The sequence below is a fragment of the Hemiscyllium ocellatum genome, chromosome 18 (assembly GCF_020745735.1).
Source record: "Hemiscyllium ocellatum isolate sHemOce1 chromosome 18, sHemOce1.pat.X.cur, whole genome shotgun sequence".
NCBI lineage: Eukaryota > Metazoa > Chordata > Chondrichthyes > Orectolobiformes > Hemiscylliidae > Hemiscyllium > Hemiscyllium ocellatum.
In genome coordinates this window covers 62,265,590-62,283,302 of record NC_083418.1, presented here as the reverse complement: position 1 = coordinate 62,283,302, position 17,713 = coordinate 62,265,590, and the positions used below count along the sequence as shown (strand labels likewise).

General features: G+C 39.4%; 1 protein-coding gene across 1 annotated transcript in view; it reads right to left on the bottom strand.

Moving 5' to 3' along the window:
* Positions 1 to 17,713, bottom strand: part of iftap (intraflagellar transport associated protein) — an 87,142-nt gene that overhangs the window by 25,634 nt on the left and 43,795 nt on the right. The window contains exons 2-3 of the mRNA XM_060838586.1: positions 16,300 to 16,449; positions 10,332 to 10,462 (exon numbers count right to left, since the gene is read on the bottom strand). Coding sequence (XP_060694569.1) covers positions 10,332 to 10,462; positions 16,300 to 16,429 — 261 coding nt within the window. The 5' untranslated portion in view covers positions 16,430 to 16,449. The remainder of the gene's footprint in view (positions 1 to 10,331; positions 10,463 to 16,299; positions 16,450 to 17,713) is intronic.

Here is a 17,713-nt window from a genome sequence, read left to right as displayed (position 1 = left end):
CACCACAATATTCCATGATATATTTACCCAGGGAAGAATAGGATGTAAGGACAAGATGCAAACTGGAAAAAAAAACAGCCATTTCTAAATGGTCTTCCAACTAAAAGGTTGAATTGGAGCCTATTAATAATTTGAAATCGAATTAAACACAAACTCTTTCCAGACCCTGAAAAACTCAGCTTGCAATTATGAAATGTAAGTAATTTCCAATTTCCAAGAAAGAACTGTTTATTTAAATATCCTAATCACTGATCTACCTTTCCTGTGAAAGTTGCCCAGAAAACCCCCAATTGCCATGTATAATCTAGAAGTTGGCACATTCATAGCAGGTTGAGGGGTCCATATATTTTGACAAATTTAAAGCCTGCCTGTCTAGGCTGTTTGAGTTTCAAAATTAAATCCCTTAAAACTGTAATAAGAAGAAAGAATTTCAATGGATTTCAGTGGCATATAAATACTTTGCATGCTTATGTCACGTCATTGGGTGCATAAGTTATGCACTGTGGTATTATCCTGATTGATGCTACTGGAGCGTCATGCTATCTGTTATCTCTGCCACGATGTGGTTCAGAGAAAGGGTTGTTAAAGGTAGTTCACTGCTATTGATCTTCCATTTTCCTATACTTTGTCTAGGGTCTGTCAAATGATCAATCTTGGAGATACACCCACTGTGGAGTCTTTAGAAAAAGACACTAACATTTGCCAACAATATATTTATTACCGTTTATTGCATGATAGTAATAAGTATGTGTAATTACAAGGGATCACAGCAGTTGTACAAAATATATTAACAGATCTACTCCCTATGAAAGCTACCATAAACTCAGTCTCCACTTGCAGACTGGGTGAGTGACATCAAAGAGTGGAACTCAAAGTAACATCAGGACTAGCTCGTTCACACCAATTATACAATCTGGCAGTTTTAAATAAAAGACAATAATAATAATAATAATAATAATAATAATAATGTACAGGAATGTAATATAAACTTATTCAGCTGATAGGTGAACATTTTAATTAATTATCATTGTATCTTGGACTCAACCCCAAAGTGACCACAAAAAGAAGATGCTTCTTAATTTTCTTACAAGTCCAATTTTTAAAAATATTTTGAGAACTCCCATAAATAACATGGAATTATGCCTTTTTTTTAAACCACATCCTGTTGTTTTCTTTGAGACTATTACTTGCTTGTGGGCCAGAATGTTCCCTCAAGAAAGGACCCTGTGGAGTCTGTGTGGGTGGAATTGAGGAACCACAAAGGCAAAAAAACCATAATTGGAGTTGTGTACAGACCTCCTAACAGTGGTCAGGACCAGGGACGCAACATGTACCGGGAAATAGAGAAGGCATGTCAGAAAGGCAAGGTCACATTGATCATGGGAGACTTCAATATGCAGGTGGACTGGGTAAATAATGTTGCTAGTGGATCCAAAGAAAGGGAATTCATGGAATGCTTACAGGATGGCTTTTTGGAACAGCTTGTCATGGAGCCCACAAGGGAGCAGGCTATTCTGGACCTAGTGCTTTGCAATGAACCAGACTCTATAAAAGATATTAAAGTAAGGGAACCCTTAGGAAGTAGCGATCATAATATGGTAGAGTTCAGTCGGCAGTTTGAAAGAGAGAAGGCAAAATCGGATGTAATGGTGTTATAGTTAAATAAAAGGTAATTATGAGGGCATGAGAGAGGAACTGACAAAATTAGACTGGAAGCAGAGGCTAGCGGGGAAGTCAGTAGAGCAAAAATGGCAGGAGTTTGTGGGTATAATTGAGGACACTGTGCAGAGGTTCATCCCCAAGAAAAGAAAGATTATCCAGGGAGGGATTAGACAACCATGGCTGACAAAGGAAGTCAGGAAATGTATTAAAGAAAAAGAGAGATCCTATAAAGTGGCCAAGAACAGTGGGAAATCAGAAGATTGGGAAGGCTACAAAAACAAACAGAGGATAACAAACAGAGTAATAAGAAAGGAGAGGATCAAATATGAAGGTAGGCTAGCCAGTAATATTAGAAATGATAGTAAAAGTTTCTTTCAATACATAAGAAACAAATGACGGGCAAAAGTAGACATTGAGCCACTTCAAACTGATTCAGGAAGCCTAGTGATGGGAGATAAGGAAATAGCAGGAGAACTTAACAAGTACTTTGCGTCAGTTTTCACAGTGGAAGACATGAGTAATATCCCAACAATTAAAGGGAGTCGGGGGGGCTGTGTTGAGTATGGTTGCCATTACAAAAGAGATAGTGCTAGAAAAGTTAAAAAGTCTTAAAATTGATAAATCTCCTAGCCCCAATGGGATACACTCTAGAATTCTGAGAGAGATGGCTGAGGAAATAGCGGAGGCATTGGTTGAGATCTTTCAAGAGTCACTGGAGTCAGGGAAGGTCCCGGATGATTGGAAGATCGCTGTTGTAACCCCCTTGTTCAAGAAAGGATCAAGACAAAAGATGGAAAATTATAGGCCAATTAGCCTAACCTCGGTTGTTGGTAAAATTCTAGAATCCATCATTAAGGATGAGGTTTCTAAATTCTTAGAAGAGCAGAGTCTGATTAGCACCAGTCAACATGGATTTTGTAAGGGAAGGTCATGCCTGACAAACCTGTTGGAATTCTTTGAAGAGGTGACAAGTAGGTTAGACCAGGGAAACCCAGTGGATGTGGTCTATCTAGATTTTCAAAAGGCATTTGATAAGGTGCCACATGGTGTTCGAGGTGAGCTACTGGTATGGATTGAGGATTGGCTGTCTGACAGAAGGCAGAGAGTTGGGATAAAAGGTTCTTTTTCGGAATGGCAGCCGGTGACGAGCAGTGTCCCACAGGGTTCAGTGTTGGGGCCACAGCTGTTCGCATTATATATTAATGATTTGGATGAAGGGACTGGGGGCATTCTAGCCAAGTTTGCAGATGATACGAAGTTTGCAGATGGTACGAAGTTAGGTGGACAGGCAGGTAGTACTGAGGAAGTGGGGAGGCTACAGAAGGATCTAGACAGTTTGGGAGAGTGGTCCAGGAAATGGCTGATGGAATTCAATGTGAGCAAATGCAAGGTCTTGCACTTTGGCAAAAAGAATAAAAGCATAGACTACTTTCTAAATGGTGAGAAAATTCGTAAAGCCAAAGCACAAAGGGATCTGGGAGTGCTAGTCGAGGATTCTCTAAAGGTAAACATGCAGGTTGAGTCCGTGATTAAGAAAGCGAATGCAATGTTGTCACTTATCTCAAGAGGGTTGGAATATAAAAGCAGAGATGTGCTACTGAGACTTTATAAAGCTCTGGTTAGGCCCCATTTGGAGTACTGTGTCCAGTTTTGGTCCCCACACCTCAGAAAGAACACACTGGCACTGGAACGTGTCCAGCGGAGATTCACACAGATGATCCCTGGAATAGTAGGTCTAACAAATGAGGAACGGCTGAGGATCCTGGGATTGTATTCATTGGAGTTTAGAAGATTAAGGGGAGACTTAATAGAAACTTACAAGATAATACATGGCTTGGAAAGGGTGGACGCTAGGAAATTGTTTCCATTAGGCGAGGAGATTAGGACCCGTGGACACGGCCTTAGAATTAGAGGGGGTAAATTCAGAACAGAAATGCGAAGACATTTCTTCAGCCAGAGAGTGGTGGGCCTGTGGAATTCATTGCCGCAGAGTGCAGTGGAGGCAGGGACGATAAATGTCTTCAAGGCAGAGATTGATAGATTCTTGTTGTCTCGAGGAATTAAGGGCTACGGAGAGAACGCTGGTAAGTGGAGTTGAAATGCCCATCAGCCATGATTGAATGGCGGAGTGGACTCGATGGGCCGAATGGCCTTACTTCCACTCCTATGTGTTATGGACCCTATCTCGATTGTCACCAGGCTTCCAAATACTAGAAAGAGAACATTAATATTTCACAAGCGATTGCTCTTCCAACCAAACAATGTTTCTCTCCCACATTTGCTGCTGAAAAGTTAATTAATGAGGCTTGCACAAAGTAATCAGTGATGGAAAGTCTGCTTATCAGAAGGGGGTTGGGGGTGGCGAGAACACAAGGCATGGGACTTTCATCAGGTCGGGCAGCATCCGAGGAGCAGGGGAATTGACATTTCGGGCCAGAAACCGGAGCCCTTCATCCAAAATCAGGGATTCCTGCTGAAGGACTCTGACCTGAAACGCAATTCTCTTGCTCTTTGGATGCTGCCTGACCTGCTGTGCTTTTCCAGCAACACAGTCTCAACTCTGATCTCCAACATCTGCAGACTTCACTTTCTCCTTTCATCAGGTCAGTCACGAACAGATTCGGTTGCCAGAGAGTGCAGGTTGCAACAATCCAAGTGGGCAAATGATTTTGAGTTCCTACACAGACACCCTATCCTCTCTGAGGGGCCACAACCAAGGTGCAGTGGGCATTGGAACCTGCAGGGCTGTGAGGTGTGTCTCTGTGTTTGTATGACTGAGGGGAAGAGAGGAGGGTGGAGACAGCAAGACAGAGAAGGGGGGAACAAGGAGGGAGGGGAATGGAAAAGGCAGAGAGGAAGGGGAAGAGAGGGAGAGATGGGGAGTAGAGAGATGTTGGGTAGGAAGCAAGAGTACAGGAAGGAAGGGGGAGAGACTGAGGGGAAGAGAAAAAGAGAGAGAGAGAGAGAGAGAAAAGACAGAGGGGAGGAAGAGAGAGATGGATGATATGTAGAGGGGGAGACAGTGAAAGAGCATAGAAGTGGTGGTGTGCATAGGTGTGAACCTTTTGACTGAATCAAATACACGTACTCCTTTCATCTCCTCCCTCCCCAAAAAAAAAGCATGGTGGGAAAAGGAAGAAAACACAGACTGTAGACAACTTTCGTCCGGCTCCCATTTTCATATGAATACTGCTAACTCCACCTCAGATTGTGTCTCACAGGTAAATGTTATTTAAACCCAATTCCTTAGCTTGACCCCAGACCTCTCCTCATACTTGATGACCAGGACTTGGGACTTTGTCTTATCTTTAGCTCTGCTTCATACCAAGATGGAAAAGCAATTCATTAACTGTGCTGTTTCTCACTATTTAGGGCCATTTTTATTAATTACTCATTTAAATGATCAATTTATCAATTTGAATTGCATTTTTTTAAAACTGAAACTCATTTTTACTGTTGTCCTCAACCTTATCTTTCAGATGTTTGCTCACTGTCTCCCCTAATGATAGCTGTAGACACAGAGTCATACAGTATGGAAACAGACCCTTTGCTCCAACTGTCCAAGTTTCCCAAACTAAACGAGTCCCCTTTGCCTGTGTTTGAAAAATTGAAATTGATCCCCTCGAGTATACAAAGATTCAAAAGGCCTGACTTATAACTTAGTCTGAAGTGGTCCGATATAGTTCATTACAGGAAGCTTTTGACTTGCTGCTAGAAGATTTGGTCATTCAACTGGGTAAGTTCAAAACTAAGTGAATGAATTATCTGATATCACTTGATTTACCAGAAATACTTGCTTGACTCTGTGGTCTAGACAGTTGGCATGTAATAGACTCAGCCTATAGGAAGCACACCTGCTGTAATGAACCTAAAAGTTAGTTTTCATTACTAAACCTGAACAAGTCAGTCTAATGTCAGTTTGGCCTGAAAGAAAGAAGCTGAAAATGTTAAGTAGGCAACAAAACAATAAAACAGACCATTTCACCAGAAGGTTGGATTCTGACACTTGGCATCCTTTGCAACTTTCAGCAACAAGATACACTTCACTGCATTTTATTTTTGCTCTCTTCAGTTTTACAACATTAGTGCCAACCAAGGGATAAATCACTTGGTGAGCATTACAGTTTTTCCCCTCAAGTCTCCATAAAATATCCAAATGTTATTTTCTTTTAAACTATACCTTTTTAAAATTGCTCAGACAAAGTGTAACAAATATATTATCTGTCCAAGGCAGAAGAAATTCACTCTGATCACTCTACCATAAACACAATTACTGTTCTGTATGGTTCACATAAACAGGAAACATTTGTTACAAGGAACACAATGCAGTAACTAACAGAAACTAAAGTGTTAAAGGAGAATAACCTGAACACAAGTAATAGTCTTCACCCTCATGGAAAAAATTATTTAATCAGGAATGCAATCGATTCTTAAAATATCATTGGTTTTAAGAAAAAAAACATTCATTTAATTTCAGTCATATTCAAAGCTACGGCTTTACATTAAAATTCGACATAGCACCTGCCATTGTGATCTAAAAAAAAGAAAGCCCTCGCCCAGGGTTTATTTAAAATGGAAACCAATGCTTTGCTAATTCTTCAATATTCGCTTAGTATTATCAACTTCAGTCCTCAGTTTTGATACTGGAACTATTAGACACTTGGAAAATATTTCATATTTGACTGCTGTAAATGTCAAAGTGTACTCTGTTGCAACGCGGTAAAAATAAGACCACATCCAGCTCTAAGAGGCAGTAAACAAAATTACACAAACCTACACAGTTGAAATATTTTTGTTGTTACTCCCTCAAGCACCATTTGTTAAAAGTTGAATTTCACTGTCTTACCAGCATTTTACTTGTCATATTTAACAAAATGTAGCCATATACTTGCCAAGTTAGTTTCATTTCTACACAAACTCCAATGGCAGTGGTTACTTGTTGCTATAAATTCAGTTAAGTGCTTGCCAACTAACTCTTAATTAAGGAGAAGTAAATTACTGCAAATGCTGGAATCTGTACTTAAAACATAAAACGCTGGAGATTACAGCAGGTCAGGCAGTATCCATGGAAAGAAAGCAAGCTAATGTTTCGAGTCTGGACTCAAAACATTAGCTTTCTTTCTCACCATGGAAGCTGTTCATCCCTTAACTAACATACAATCATCACCTGGTTCCAAGCTCCACTTGGTCTCAAGATTCTCTGTCAGACCTTACTAGATGATATTATTCACCCTGAATAAGAGAGAGAGAGCCAAGCAGGCTAAGATAAAAGGTAGGGAGGAGGGACTAGGGGGAGGGGCGATGGAGGTGGGATAGGTGGAAGGATGTCAAGGTGAGGGTGATAGGCCGGAGTGGGATGGGGGCGGAGAGGTCAGGAAGAGGATTGCAGGTTAGGAAGAGTTTCTGTGCAGAGGAGATGACCTGGGGGGTGCAGTGAGAGAGGGACTCACTGAAATCCTTGTAGAGGGAGAAAGAGAGCTTCTTCAAGGAAGGCATCCTTGTAAGAGGATTCGCAGTAGGTTAAAATCTTCGAGTAAAAAATGAGGTCTGCAGATGCTGGAGATCACAGCTGCAAATGTGTTGCTGGTCAAAGCACAGCAGGCCAGGCAGCATCTCAGGAATAGAGAATTCGACGTTTCGAAACGTCGAATTCTCTATTCCTGAGATGCTGCCTGGCCTGCTGTGCTTTGACCAGCAACACATTTGCAGTTGTGATCTCCAGCATCTGCAGACCTCATTTTTTACTCGATATTATTCACCCCACAGCAACTGTTATGTACAACAAATATCTATTGCAAATATCTTTAAGCCCTTAACCACTGTCTGACAACGCATAGTTATTTTACTGTTCTGAAATCCAGATTGCGTAAAACAAAAAATTCCTTATTTTATTAATTAGTTCAAATACAAGACAACAGTAAATCTAAAAAAAACGTCAGAAACCCTTTCAACATAGAGATGGTCATTTGCACAGTTGCTTGCAAGAGGGACCGAAACTAATCCCAAAGCCCGCTGCATTCTCCTCTGCTTCAAATTATGTCAACTCTTCCGTGACTACTTACAAAGGCCTCTGCCATAATTAATCCCTTTTAGCAAAGCATTCATAGTTGTAATAATTCTCTTCATAAATACGTGTTTATTCATTTTATCCCATATCCTAGTGCCATTTCAAAAGTATCATTTCCTTACTGATTCTCCAAGTGAAAAAGATACTTTCCATTCACAACCTTTCATAACTTTTAAAATCTTTCTTTTGCTTACTCCCGATCTCTAATTGCCCTGGAAAAGGTGGTGATGAGCCTCTTGGTCTTCCTTGCATCAATGGAGCTGATGCTATTGTCTGAAAGCTCTCTAAACTTTGAGAGTTTGCTTAAAAATGACTTCCTCCACATTATTGTTTAGACCAATATATTATTTTAATATAATATTTTCAATTACATCACTGATATCTGGTCTTTAGGCCACACATTAAAGATATGCCAGGCAAACTTAAAGGGTTGCAGCTGTATCAAATACTGTTCCAATGCAACAGGTTTTGGTAAAAAATACAATTAATCTAGTAGTAAAGGTGTTTGTGGCCAGGAGGTCTGAGTTCAAATCCCACCTGCTCCAGAAGCACGTAAAAACATCTCGAGCTAGGTTGATTAGACAATATCTACAATTAATCTGGTTTAGTTAACCACCTTCAAAGTAGCAGTTTTGACTAGTAACAAGATTTACAACTTAAAACAAACATTAGCAACCATGAAATAAGAGGGAAATGAATCCCACTTAAGTGATATTTTTAAATAGATTGGTTCAGAACCACCTATCATAAATGTATATCACAATTGTCACATTAGCTTCAAGTGGCCACTCTGCAAGTTGACTATTCTGTTGCTGATATTACAGCAACCACAATTGAAAACGTCATTACCTTTACCTGTGAAGCATTTTGAAGCATCTTGAGATCATACAGGCACCATCTAAATGCAAGTCTGGCATTTTAAAAAATCTTTGTAGTTCAGAATGGAAGGTGGAGCAAAAGGTTAAAAAAATACTTCTGGTCAAACTACAACTGCCACAAATAAGCTAGCTTCAGATATTTTTTAACCAACCTGTTCAGGGATGTTTTTACATACTTCCAGAACATATAGGACTTGACACCAGACCTCCTAGTTCAGAGGTGGAGACATCACCACCATGCCACAAAAGCCCCTATTATGCTAGCTTTAAGTAATTACAGAAACAGACAATATAATGAAGGTAAATTGTCAGCACAGATGCAATCATGAACCTACTTAATTTCAATATAATTCCTTGTTAAAGTTAAATCTGCTATCAGGGTGTCAATAATTCTCTTAAGTCAGTCTTTGATATACGGTCTTCAGCACTGTTTGTCATTTTTATAAATGACCTGGATTAAGAAGCAGAAGGATGGATAAGTAAATTTGTGGATAACCCTAAGGTCGGTGTAGTTGTAGACAGTGCGGAAGGATGTTGCAGGTTACAGAGGGACATAGATAAGCTGCAGATCTGGGCTGAGAGGTGACAAATGGAGTTTAATGCAGAAAAGTATGAGGTGATTCACTTTGGAAGGAGTAACAGGAATACAGAATACTGGGATAATGGTAAGATTCTTGGTAGTGTGGATGTCTATGTGCATAGATCCCTCATTGATAGGGTTGTTAAGAAGGCATACAGTGTGTTAGCTTTTATTGGTAGAGGGATTGGGTTTCGGAGCCATGAGGTCACGTTGCAGCTGTACAAAACTCTGGTGCGGTCGCACTTGGAGTATCGTACAGTTCTGGTCACTGCATTATAGGAAGGACGCGAAAGCATTGGAAAGGATGCAGAGGAGATTTGCTACAATGTTGCCTGGCAAGGAGGGAAGGTCTTAGGAGGAAAGGCTGAGGGACCTGAGGTGATTTTCATTAGAGAGGAGGTGGTTAAGAGGTGACTTAATAGAGACATACAAGATGATCAGAGGATTAGAACGGCTCTCACTGTCTGTCCTTTCTCCTCAAATGGTGATGGCTAGCAGGAAGGGACATAGCTTTAAATTAAGGAGTGACAGATTTAGGATAGATGTCAGAGGTAAGTTCTTTACTCAGAGAGTAGTAAGGGCGTGGAATGCCATGCCTGCAGCAGTAGTGAAATCGCCAACATTAAAGGCATTTAAATGGTCATTGGATAAACATATGGATTATGAGGGAGCACTGTAGGTTAGATGGGCTTCAGATTGGTTTCACAGGTTGGCGCAACATCGAGGGCCAAAGGACCTATTCTGCGCTGTTCTATGCTTAATCAATAGTATTCAAACATCTCTTTTAAAATTACTCCCAGTCATTGGCAGTTGTACTGGTATAACTTTGTTAGACAGAAAAACAAAATATGAACAGCACAAAATTCAGGCACTTTGTAAACTTTTCAAATTTGCATGGCTGCAGTCGCACTTATCTCAGAGTATGCTGAACAATCATCAACTGAACAACTTCTCGGCAAATGTAAATCAATAACAAATTTCAATAAAAAACAGTAAATGCTGTTTAAAAAGGCTCCATGGACAGTTTCAATTTCTTCATGCAGGTTTTGTGTATGCCCCTCTACATTAAAAAAAATCGGAGATTACCATGTTACAACTACATTGAACGCAAACAAATTCAACCTACTTATAATTTAAAACTTGCCTTCTTGTCATCCTTGGGCATCTCTCCTTCGACCTGGACCAAATTTTCCAACAATACCCTCCGAGTTAGTTTATATTTGTTATCTGCAATGCTGCCAACTTCAGGAGATGTCTTTTGTTTCTTCAGGTCCTCTGAAAAAGAGTGAAAACCCACTAGATATATCAAAGGAGTCTTTAATACTATTCATTTTCAAATTGATTCCATAAAACTGGGTACTAGTTTTAACCTAGAACCAGCTATAACATGAAGAGAAAAGGAGAAGATATCCAGGGTCTTATATGTAAGGATGACGAACTCAGGAGAAAGTGAGGACTGCAGAACTCAGGGCATGTTTTGCAACATGGGATAGGGATGTAATAGCTATTACAGAAATTTGGTTGAGAGATGGACAGGACTGGCAGCTGAATGTTCTGCTCAGATGCTATAGGAGGGATAGAAAGAAAGGCAAAAGAGGAGTGGTGTAGCATTTTTGATTAAGGAAAACATTACTGCTGTAACTAGAGAAGATATTTCTGAAAAATTGCTCAATGAAAAATGAGTTAAAATTAGAAATAAAAAAGGAATGATTACCTTGATATGATTGTACTGTAGAACCACACCACACCTCCCCCTGCCCCCAAACTCCAGCAGTCAGAGGGAAATTGAGGAACAAATATGTCGAGAAAACTCAGATACATGTAATAATAATAAGGTTGCAAACTGCATGTGATTTTAATTTTTCAAACATGGACTGGGACTACCATAGTGTTAAAGGTTCAGATGGTGAAGAATTTGCCAAATGTTGTCAAAGAAAATTTTCTTGAACACATGTAAATATTCCAAATAGAGAAGGAGTAAAACTTGACCTTCTCTTAGCTAATAAGACAGGGTAAGTTACTGAAGTGATAGTAAGGGAACACTTTGGGTCCAGTAATCATAATTCTATTTGTTTTAAAAGTGTTATGGAAAAGTTTTTAATTGCAGTAAGACAAATTTTAATGCTTTGAGACAAGAACTTTCAAAAACTGATTGGACTAGATTGTTCACAGGTAAAGGGACATCTGATAAGTGTGAGGCTTTCAAAAGTTCAGAGTCATTGTATTCGTAAGAGTGAAAGGTAAGACTGGTAGGATTAGAGGACAATGGATGAATAATAATGAGGTTCTAATCAAGAATTTTTAAAAATCATATCTTAGATATTAAGAATCATAGCTTAGATATTAACAACTGGATTCAAATGAGTCTCTTGAATGGTATAAAGAGCGTTAAGAGCATTCTTAAGAGGGAGCTCAGGAATTGCAGAGCGAGGAAATGAAATAGCCTTGGCAAGTAAGGTTAAGGATAATCCAAAGAGGTTCGAAGAGTGATATTATTAGTAAAAGAGCAACTAGAGAGAAAGTAGGGCTGCTTAAAGATCAAAGAGGTTGTCTTTGTGTTGAACCTCAGGAGATGGGAAAGACATTAAATATACATTTTGCATCATTTTACCTGGAAAAAGAATTGGAGGATAGAGAACTCATAACCAAGTATTGATGTTTTGAAAACAGTTCACGCTATGGAAAGTGAAAGTGCTGCAGGTCTTAGAAAATATAAAAGTGAATAATCTCCAGACATGATCCAGTGCATCTCAGAAAGATGTGGGAAATTGGGAAGGAAATTGTGGGGCCTTGTGCAGAAATATTTGTATCATCAATAACTATGGTGAGATGCCAAATGACTGGAGAGTGGCTAATGTTTTGACTTTGTTTAAGGAATGTAAGGAGAACCACTCACCTGTGGTAGGTAAGGTGTAGGAAGTGATTCTGAAAAAGAAGATTTATATGCATTTGGAGAGGCAAGGAATGGATAGTCAGCATTGTTCTGTGCAAGGGAAATCATGTCTCATAAACTGGATTGGGTTTTTTTAAGGAAGTAACCACGATTAATGAGAGCAGAGTGGTAGACATTGTTTACTTGGCCTTCAGTAAAGCCTTTGACAAGATTTTGCTAGATATACTAATTAGTAAAGTTAGATCACATGGTATTTAGGGTGGGCTTTCCAATTGGATACAAATTGGCTTAACAACAGGAGACAGAGTGATGGTAGTAGGTTGGTTTTTCAGACTGGAGGCCTGTGATCAATGGTGTTCAACAGGGATCAATGCTGGGTCCACTCTTGATTTAGATGAAAATATAGAAGGCAGGGTTAGTAAATTTTCAGATGACACAAAAGCTGGTGGTACAGTGGACAGTGAAGAAGGTTGTCTAGGATTACAAAGAGATCTCAATCAGTTGGGTCACTGGGCCAAAGAGTGGCAAATGGAGTTCAATTTGTATAAAATGCAAAGTATTTACCTGCCCTTGGTAAAACAAACAAGGGCAGGACTTATACAAATTAAAAGTAGGGCCGTGGGTAGAATTGTAGAACAGAGAGACCTAAGGGTTCAGGTACATAATTCTTTGAAGTTTACATCACTAGTAGACAAGGGGGTTAAGAAAAAGTTCAGCACGCCTGCCTTCATTGCTCAGACCTTTGAGTACAGAATTGGGGAATAATGTTGAGATTGCACATGACATTGGTGAGGCAGCTTCTGGAGTGCGATGTCCAGTTCTGATCATCCTGTTATAGGAAGAATATTACTAAGCTAGAGAGGGTTCAGAAGAGATTTACCAGTATGTTGCCAGAAATGGAGGTTTTGAGTTATAAGGAGAGGCTGAATAATTGGGACATTTTTCACTGGAGCATAGGAGGTTGAGAGTGACCTTACAGAGGTTTATAAAATAATGAGGGCTATAGGTAAGGTGAATGGCAGGTCGCTTTACAAGGGGATTTCAAGACTAGAGGACATATTTTTAATGTAAGAGGAGAACAAGTTTAAAAAAAAGACAAGGGGCAATTTTGTTTTTTAAACACAGAGACTAGTTCAGTTGTGAGAGGAACTTCCAGAGGAAGTAGTGAATGTAGGAACAATTACAATGTTTAAAAGATATTTGAATAAGTTAACAAATAGGAAAAGTTTGGTGGGCTATGGGCCAAGCGCAGGCAAGCCAGACGAGTTTAGTTTGGGATTATGGTCGGCATAGACTGGTTGGACCAAAGGGTCTGTTTCCATGATGTATGACTATGTCCAAATCTGCAATGTGAACCAATATGAAGAAAACACATTTCAAACAGCAGTTGCTTCCTAACTTAAGCAGTAACTTTCAGAAAATGCATGAGGAATGCTGAAGGTTGGTGTACAATGTAGGGTAGGCACTACAATCTTTTAGAAATAGACCCTAGAGGTAACCACGAATAGAAAGTCCTTTTATTTTAGCCAGAGACTCCCTCTTGCTATTCATAAGAGTACAAGGTCACACAAATAAACCACTTACAGAATTTTAAGTTTATAATAGATTGTCAAACTGCAAACTTTCGAGCAATGCATGTGAAATAATTCCAGAGAGGCTGATATCTTGTCACCAAGTCACCCTTTATTTGCACATGCATAGTACATGTCACTAGTCCAGCTTCCTCAGAGCCAGCTCTCAAAGTGAGCAAAACCTCAGACATGCCTATAAGCATGTCCATTGACTCCCTCATTGGACCAGGTTAACTGCCCCAGTCTGAGAACTCATTTTTTATGAGGTCTACAAACACAACAACATGACTTTGTGGTCTTTGATGTGATCCAAATAAAGTTCAATTAGCTTAATTTTCACATTAAAGCTCACCACCATTCACGTAAATTTAAAATCTTACATTTCCATGCACTTCCTCTTTACAAAACAGTCCTTCTTGTTTTATCATTTTGATGCATTTTTCTGTCAATTAAATTTCAAAAATTCCATGGTTAAGGGAAACTATATTTATATTTATCATGCTATAATAACACTTTACAAGTCGGTAATGAGCTTCCCAACTACTTTTGGGACCTATACCCAAACCACTACTTTCCAAGTTGTAGCCAGACTTACTATTTGCTATAATATTACTTCAATATTTTTATTAAAATAGGGACAATTTATAGCTTTAAGCAAATGGATTAACACCATGTAATTGAACAAAAGTCTGCAGTGTAAAATTCTGTACTGGGAAACTGAAACAAGAGTGAAAGGTCATTGAACAGATCTCTGTATCTCTCACTAACAAATGCTGCAATCGCTGAGGATTTCCAGCAATTTCTGTTTTTTTTTCCAGTTCAATTATCTCTGCAATTGAACTACAGTTCGCCTAAAGATTATTTTGGTCATGACATTATGTTTATGACATCACAGGAAATCAATTATTTTCCCAAAACAGTAACCACTATTGCTTGTGGATGGAATTAGCAATTCTATTTAGATACCTAATGAGTTTTGTCATCTATGAAGTCAAGTTTCCCTCACCTGCAGGATGAGATTTTTTAATTTATCCTTTGAGGGGATGAAGTCATTGCTGGTAAAGTTGGTTGCTCACCTTGAACTGAGTATCTTGCTAGATCATTTCAGAGGGCAATTAAGAATCAACCACATTACTATGGGTCTGAAGTCTGGGCTAAACCAGGCAAAGACGGTCGATAGCCCTTTGACAAATGAAATCAATGATAGTAATGGTGACTGTGTAACTGAAACTAGTTTCAATTCTAGATATTTTTCATAAATTCATTTTAAATTCCACAAATGCCATGATGAGATTTGAACTCATTCCCCCAGAACGTTAATCTGGGCCTCTAGATTACTAGTGCTGAAGTTAGGCATACAACAGAGGTTCTGCTCCACTATGTTGGCTTCTTCCCTGCAATTCTCCTAATATCACAGTCCAAACAGTGCAAATGATTTTAAGTGCAAAGTCCACATGATACACTGAGTTACCATAATCTTTTGCACTAGTATTCAAAACATCATTCTTGAAACAGGTCCTGTTCACAAAAACACTCCATGTTCACAAAGTGAATGGATCACCTTTGGGAATTTCTGCTAATTATGCTCATTTTCAAGCCCTTAGAGTTTCAAAAGTTAAATTACTTACATTTTGAAAGATGTTGATTTTGCTGTCATTTGGGAAAAGGACCTGTTTTGTCATCCATTCATCTGCCAGAGATAATGGATCTAACTACTGGAACCCAATTTATTTAGAAAATAGGTTGTCAGATAGATTCTTTATCAGGTAGTTTAAAATCAGAGATGAGTTCGGTGGGGCAGGAGCAGGCTGAGACAATGGGTCGGCCGGGGCAGTCAGGTTTGTGGATTTTGGGCAGGAGGTAGAAACGGGCGGTGCAGGGTTGTGGGACTATGAGGTTGGAAGCGGTGGATGGAAGATCCCCTGAGGTGATGAGGTTATGGATGGTCTGGGAGATGATCAAACCATCCTCTCTCAGACCATCCATAACCTCATCACCTCAGGGGATGTTCCACCCACCGCCTCCAACCTCAGTCCCACAACCCCGCACCTCCTGTTTCTACCTCCTGCCCAAAATCCACAAACCTGACTGCCCCGGCCGACCCATTGTCTCAGCCTGCTCCTGCCCCATCAAACTCATCTCAGCATGAGAAGAGCTTATGTCCGAAACGTCGAATCTCCTGTTCCTTGAATGCTGCCTGACCTGCTGCGCTTTTCCGGCAACACATTTTCAGCTCTGATCTCCAGCATCTGCAGACCTCACTTTCTCCTCCTAGTTTAAAATCAGGTTAGGGACAAGTAGTGAATTGATGCTGTGATTTATACTGGTTTTATGATAATCCATTTTAAGTTATACTCAAAATGTATCAAGTCATTTTCAAAAATAAATCAAAGAATAACATTTATAGCATCCTTGTAGATTGCCATTTAACTTGCTGCCTAATTATGCTGGTTCATTGCAGATTCCGTGTAAGCAGTATGCAAACTGATTCGAGCAGAAATTGAGGATAAGGATCACTTCCTAAAACAAGCAAACCTTTGGACATAACTTGCACTGGAATTGCCAATTGTGCACAAAGTGGACTTGACTCCTCTACACTTTGCTCATCTTTATCCATTACTTAAAACTCACCTCCTGACAAAGCTTACCTTTTTTGAGGTGCATAAATGATTCTAAGAATTCAGCATATGTTTGTTCATGACTGCTGCAAAATTTTTCCAGAGCATCAAAGGCTGTTCTTCCTTCCCCCATAATTTGTGATCCCAACACTGCTGGCATGTCTAATGTAGGTATTTCATCTAGAATACAAAATAGGCACAGAGTTAGCTACAATAAAACAAATGGATTTGTGGTCAGTGGTGAGGTGCCAGGGCTTATTTATCACTAATTTCTAAGAAAGTAGTCCACAAAGATCTACAGATCTCTGTGACAAGTATTTCACGTCTTTCAACATTAATTTTAATCTGCCATAAACAAAGGAGTTCTCCATTGTCTAGCAACAATTCTGTCAACTAACAGGCTAAGCAGCAAATCCCACTAAAGAATTTTCACTGACAGTACACCAGGAAGTTAAACACACAGATTCCCCTTCATTTGTTAATCATCTTACAGTCAGGGAAATAAAGATTGTAACATATAAATGAAATTTATTTTTAAAAAACTGAAATATAACAAATAAACTTTAAATCAAAAGAAAAGAAAATAAAAATTTATGGTTCATCATGAATTCTGTCTGCAGAGAGTTCGAAAGCACACCCAGTGATGGAATAACGAAAGATGGACTACAAAAATTGCATACATGGGCATCATAAGTTTTTGTCAGGAAATTGGATATTTTTGACATTAAAGGAGAGGTGTATTTTGGCTTTAGAAAGAATCATTTTCAAACAGTTAATCTGGCTCTAAGTGGTCCAGACAGGCCACTTAGAGATCCTGGTAAAGTGGACAAAACAAAGGAGATCCTGTTCCCTGCTTGGCACTGAAAGTCTCAGTTAAATCTTTGCCAATTGAATTAGAGTCATAGAGATGTACAGCATGGAAACAGACCCTTCGATCCAACCCGTCCATGCCGACCTGTTACCTAACCCAATCTAGTCCCACCTGCCAGCACCCGGCCCATATCCCTCCAAACCCTTTTTATTCATATACCCATCCAAATGCTCTTAAATGTTGCAATTGTACCAGCCTCCACCACATCCCCAGGCAGCTCATTCCATACATGTACCACCGTCTGTTGTTCAGCCTACCAACTTAACTTCCAGGACATGACAATGGTCGAGGGGTAGGAAACAATTAAATTACTACAATTACCAAGGTAAAAGTCTTGATATCTAACTCTCGGCTCATGCCTCCAAACTCACTAGTCACAATACGCTCCTCCCCATTTTCTTTCACTTTCCTACAATCACTTCATCACAATTCATTTCATTTTTAAAATTATATTCACTCCCACCGTGATTACAATCTACACTTAACATTTTACCCACTGCATGCCAATTATTCAACCATGACAGATTTTTTAAAGCCATCTAACAGATTGGCTCTAAAACAAATACACAGCTG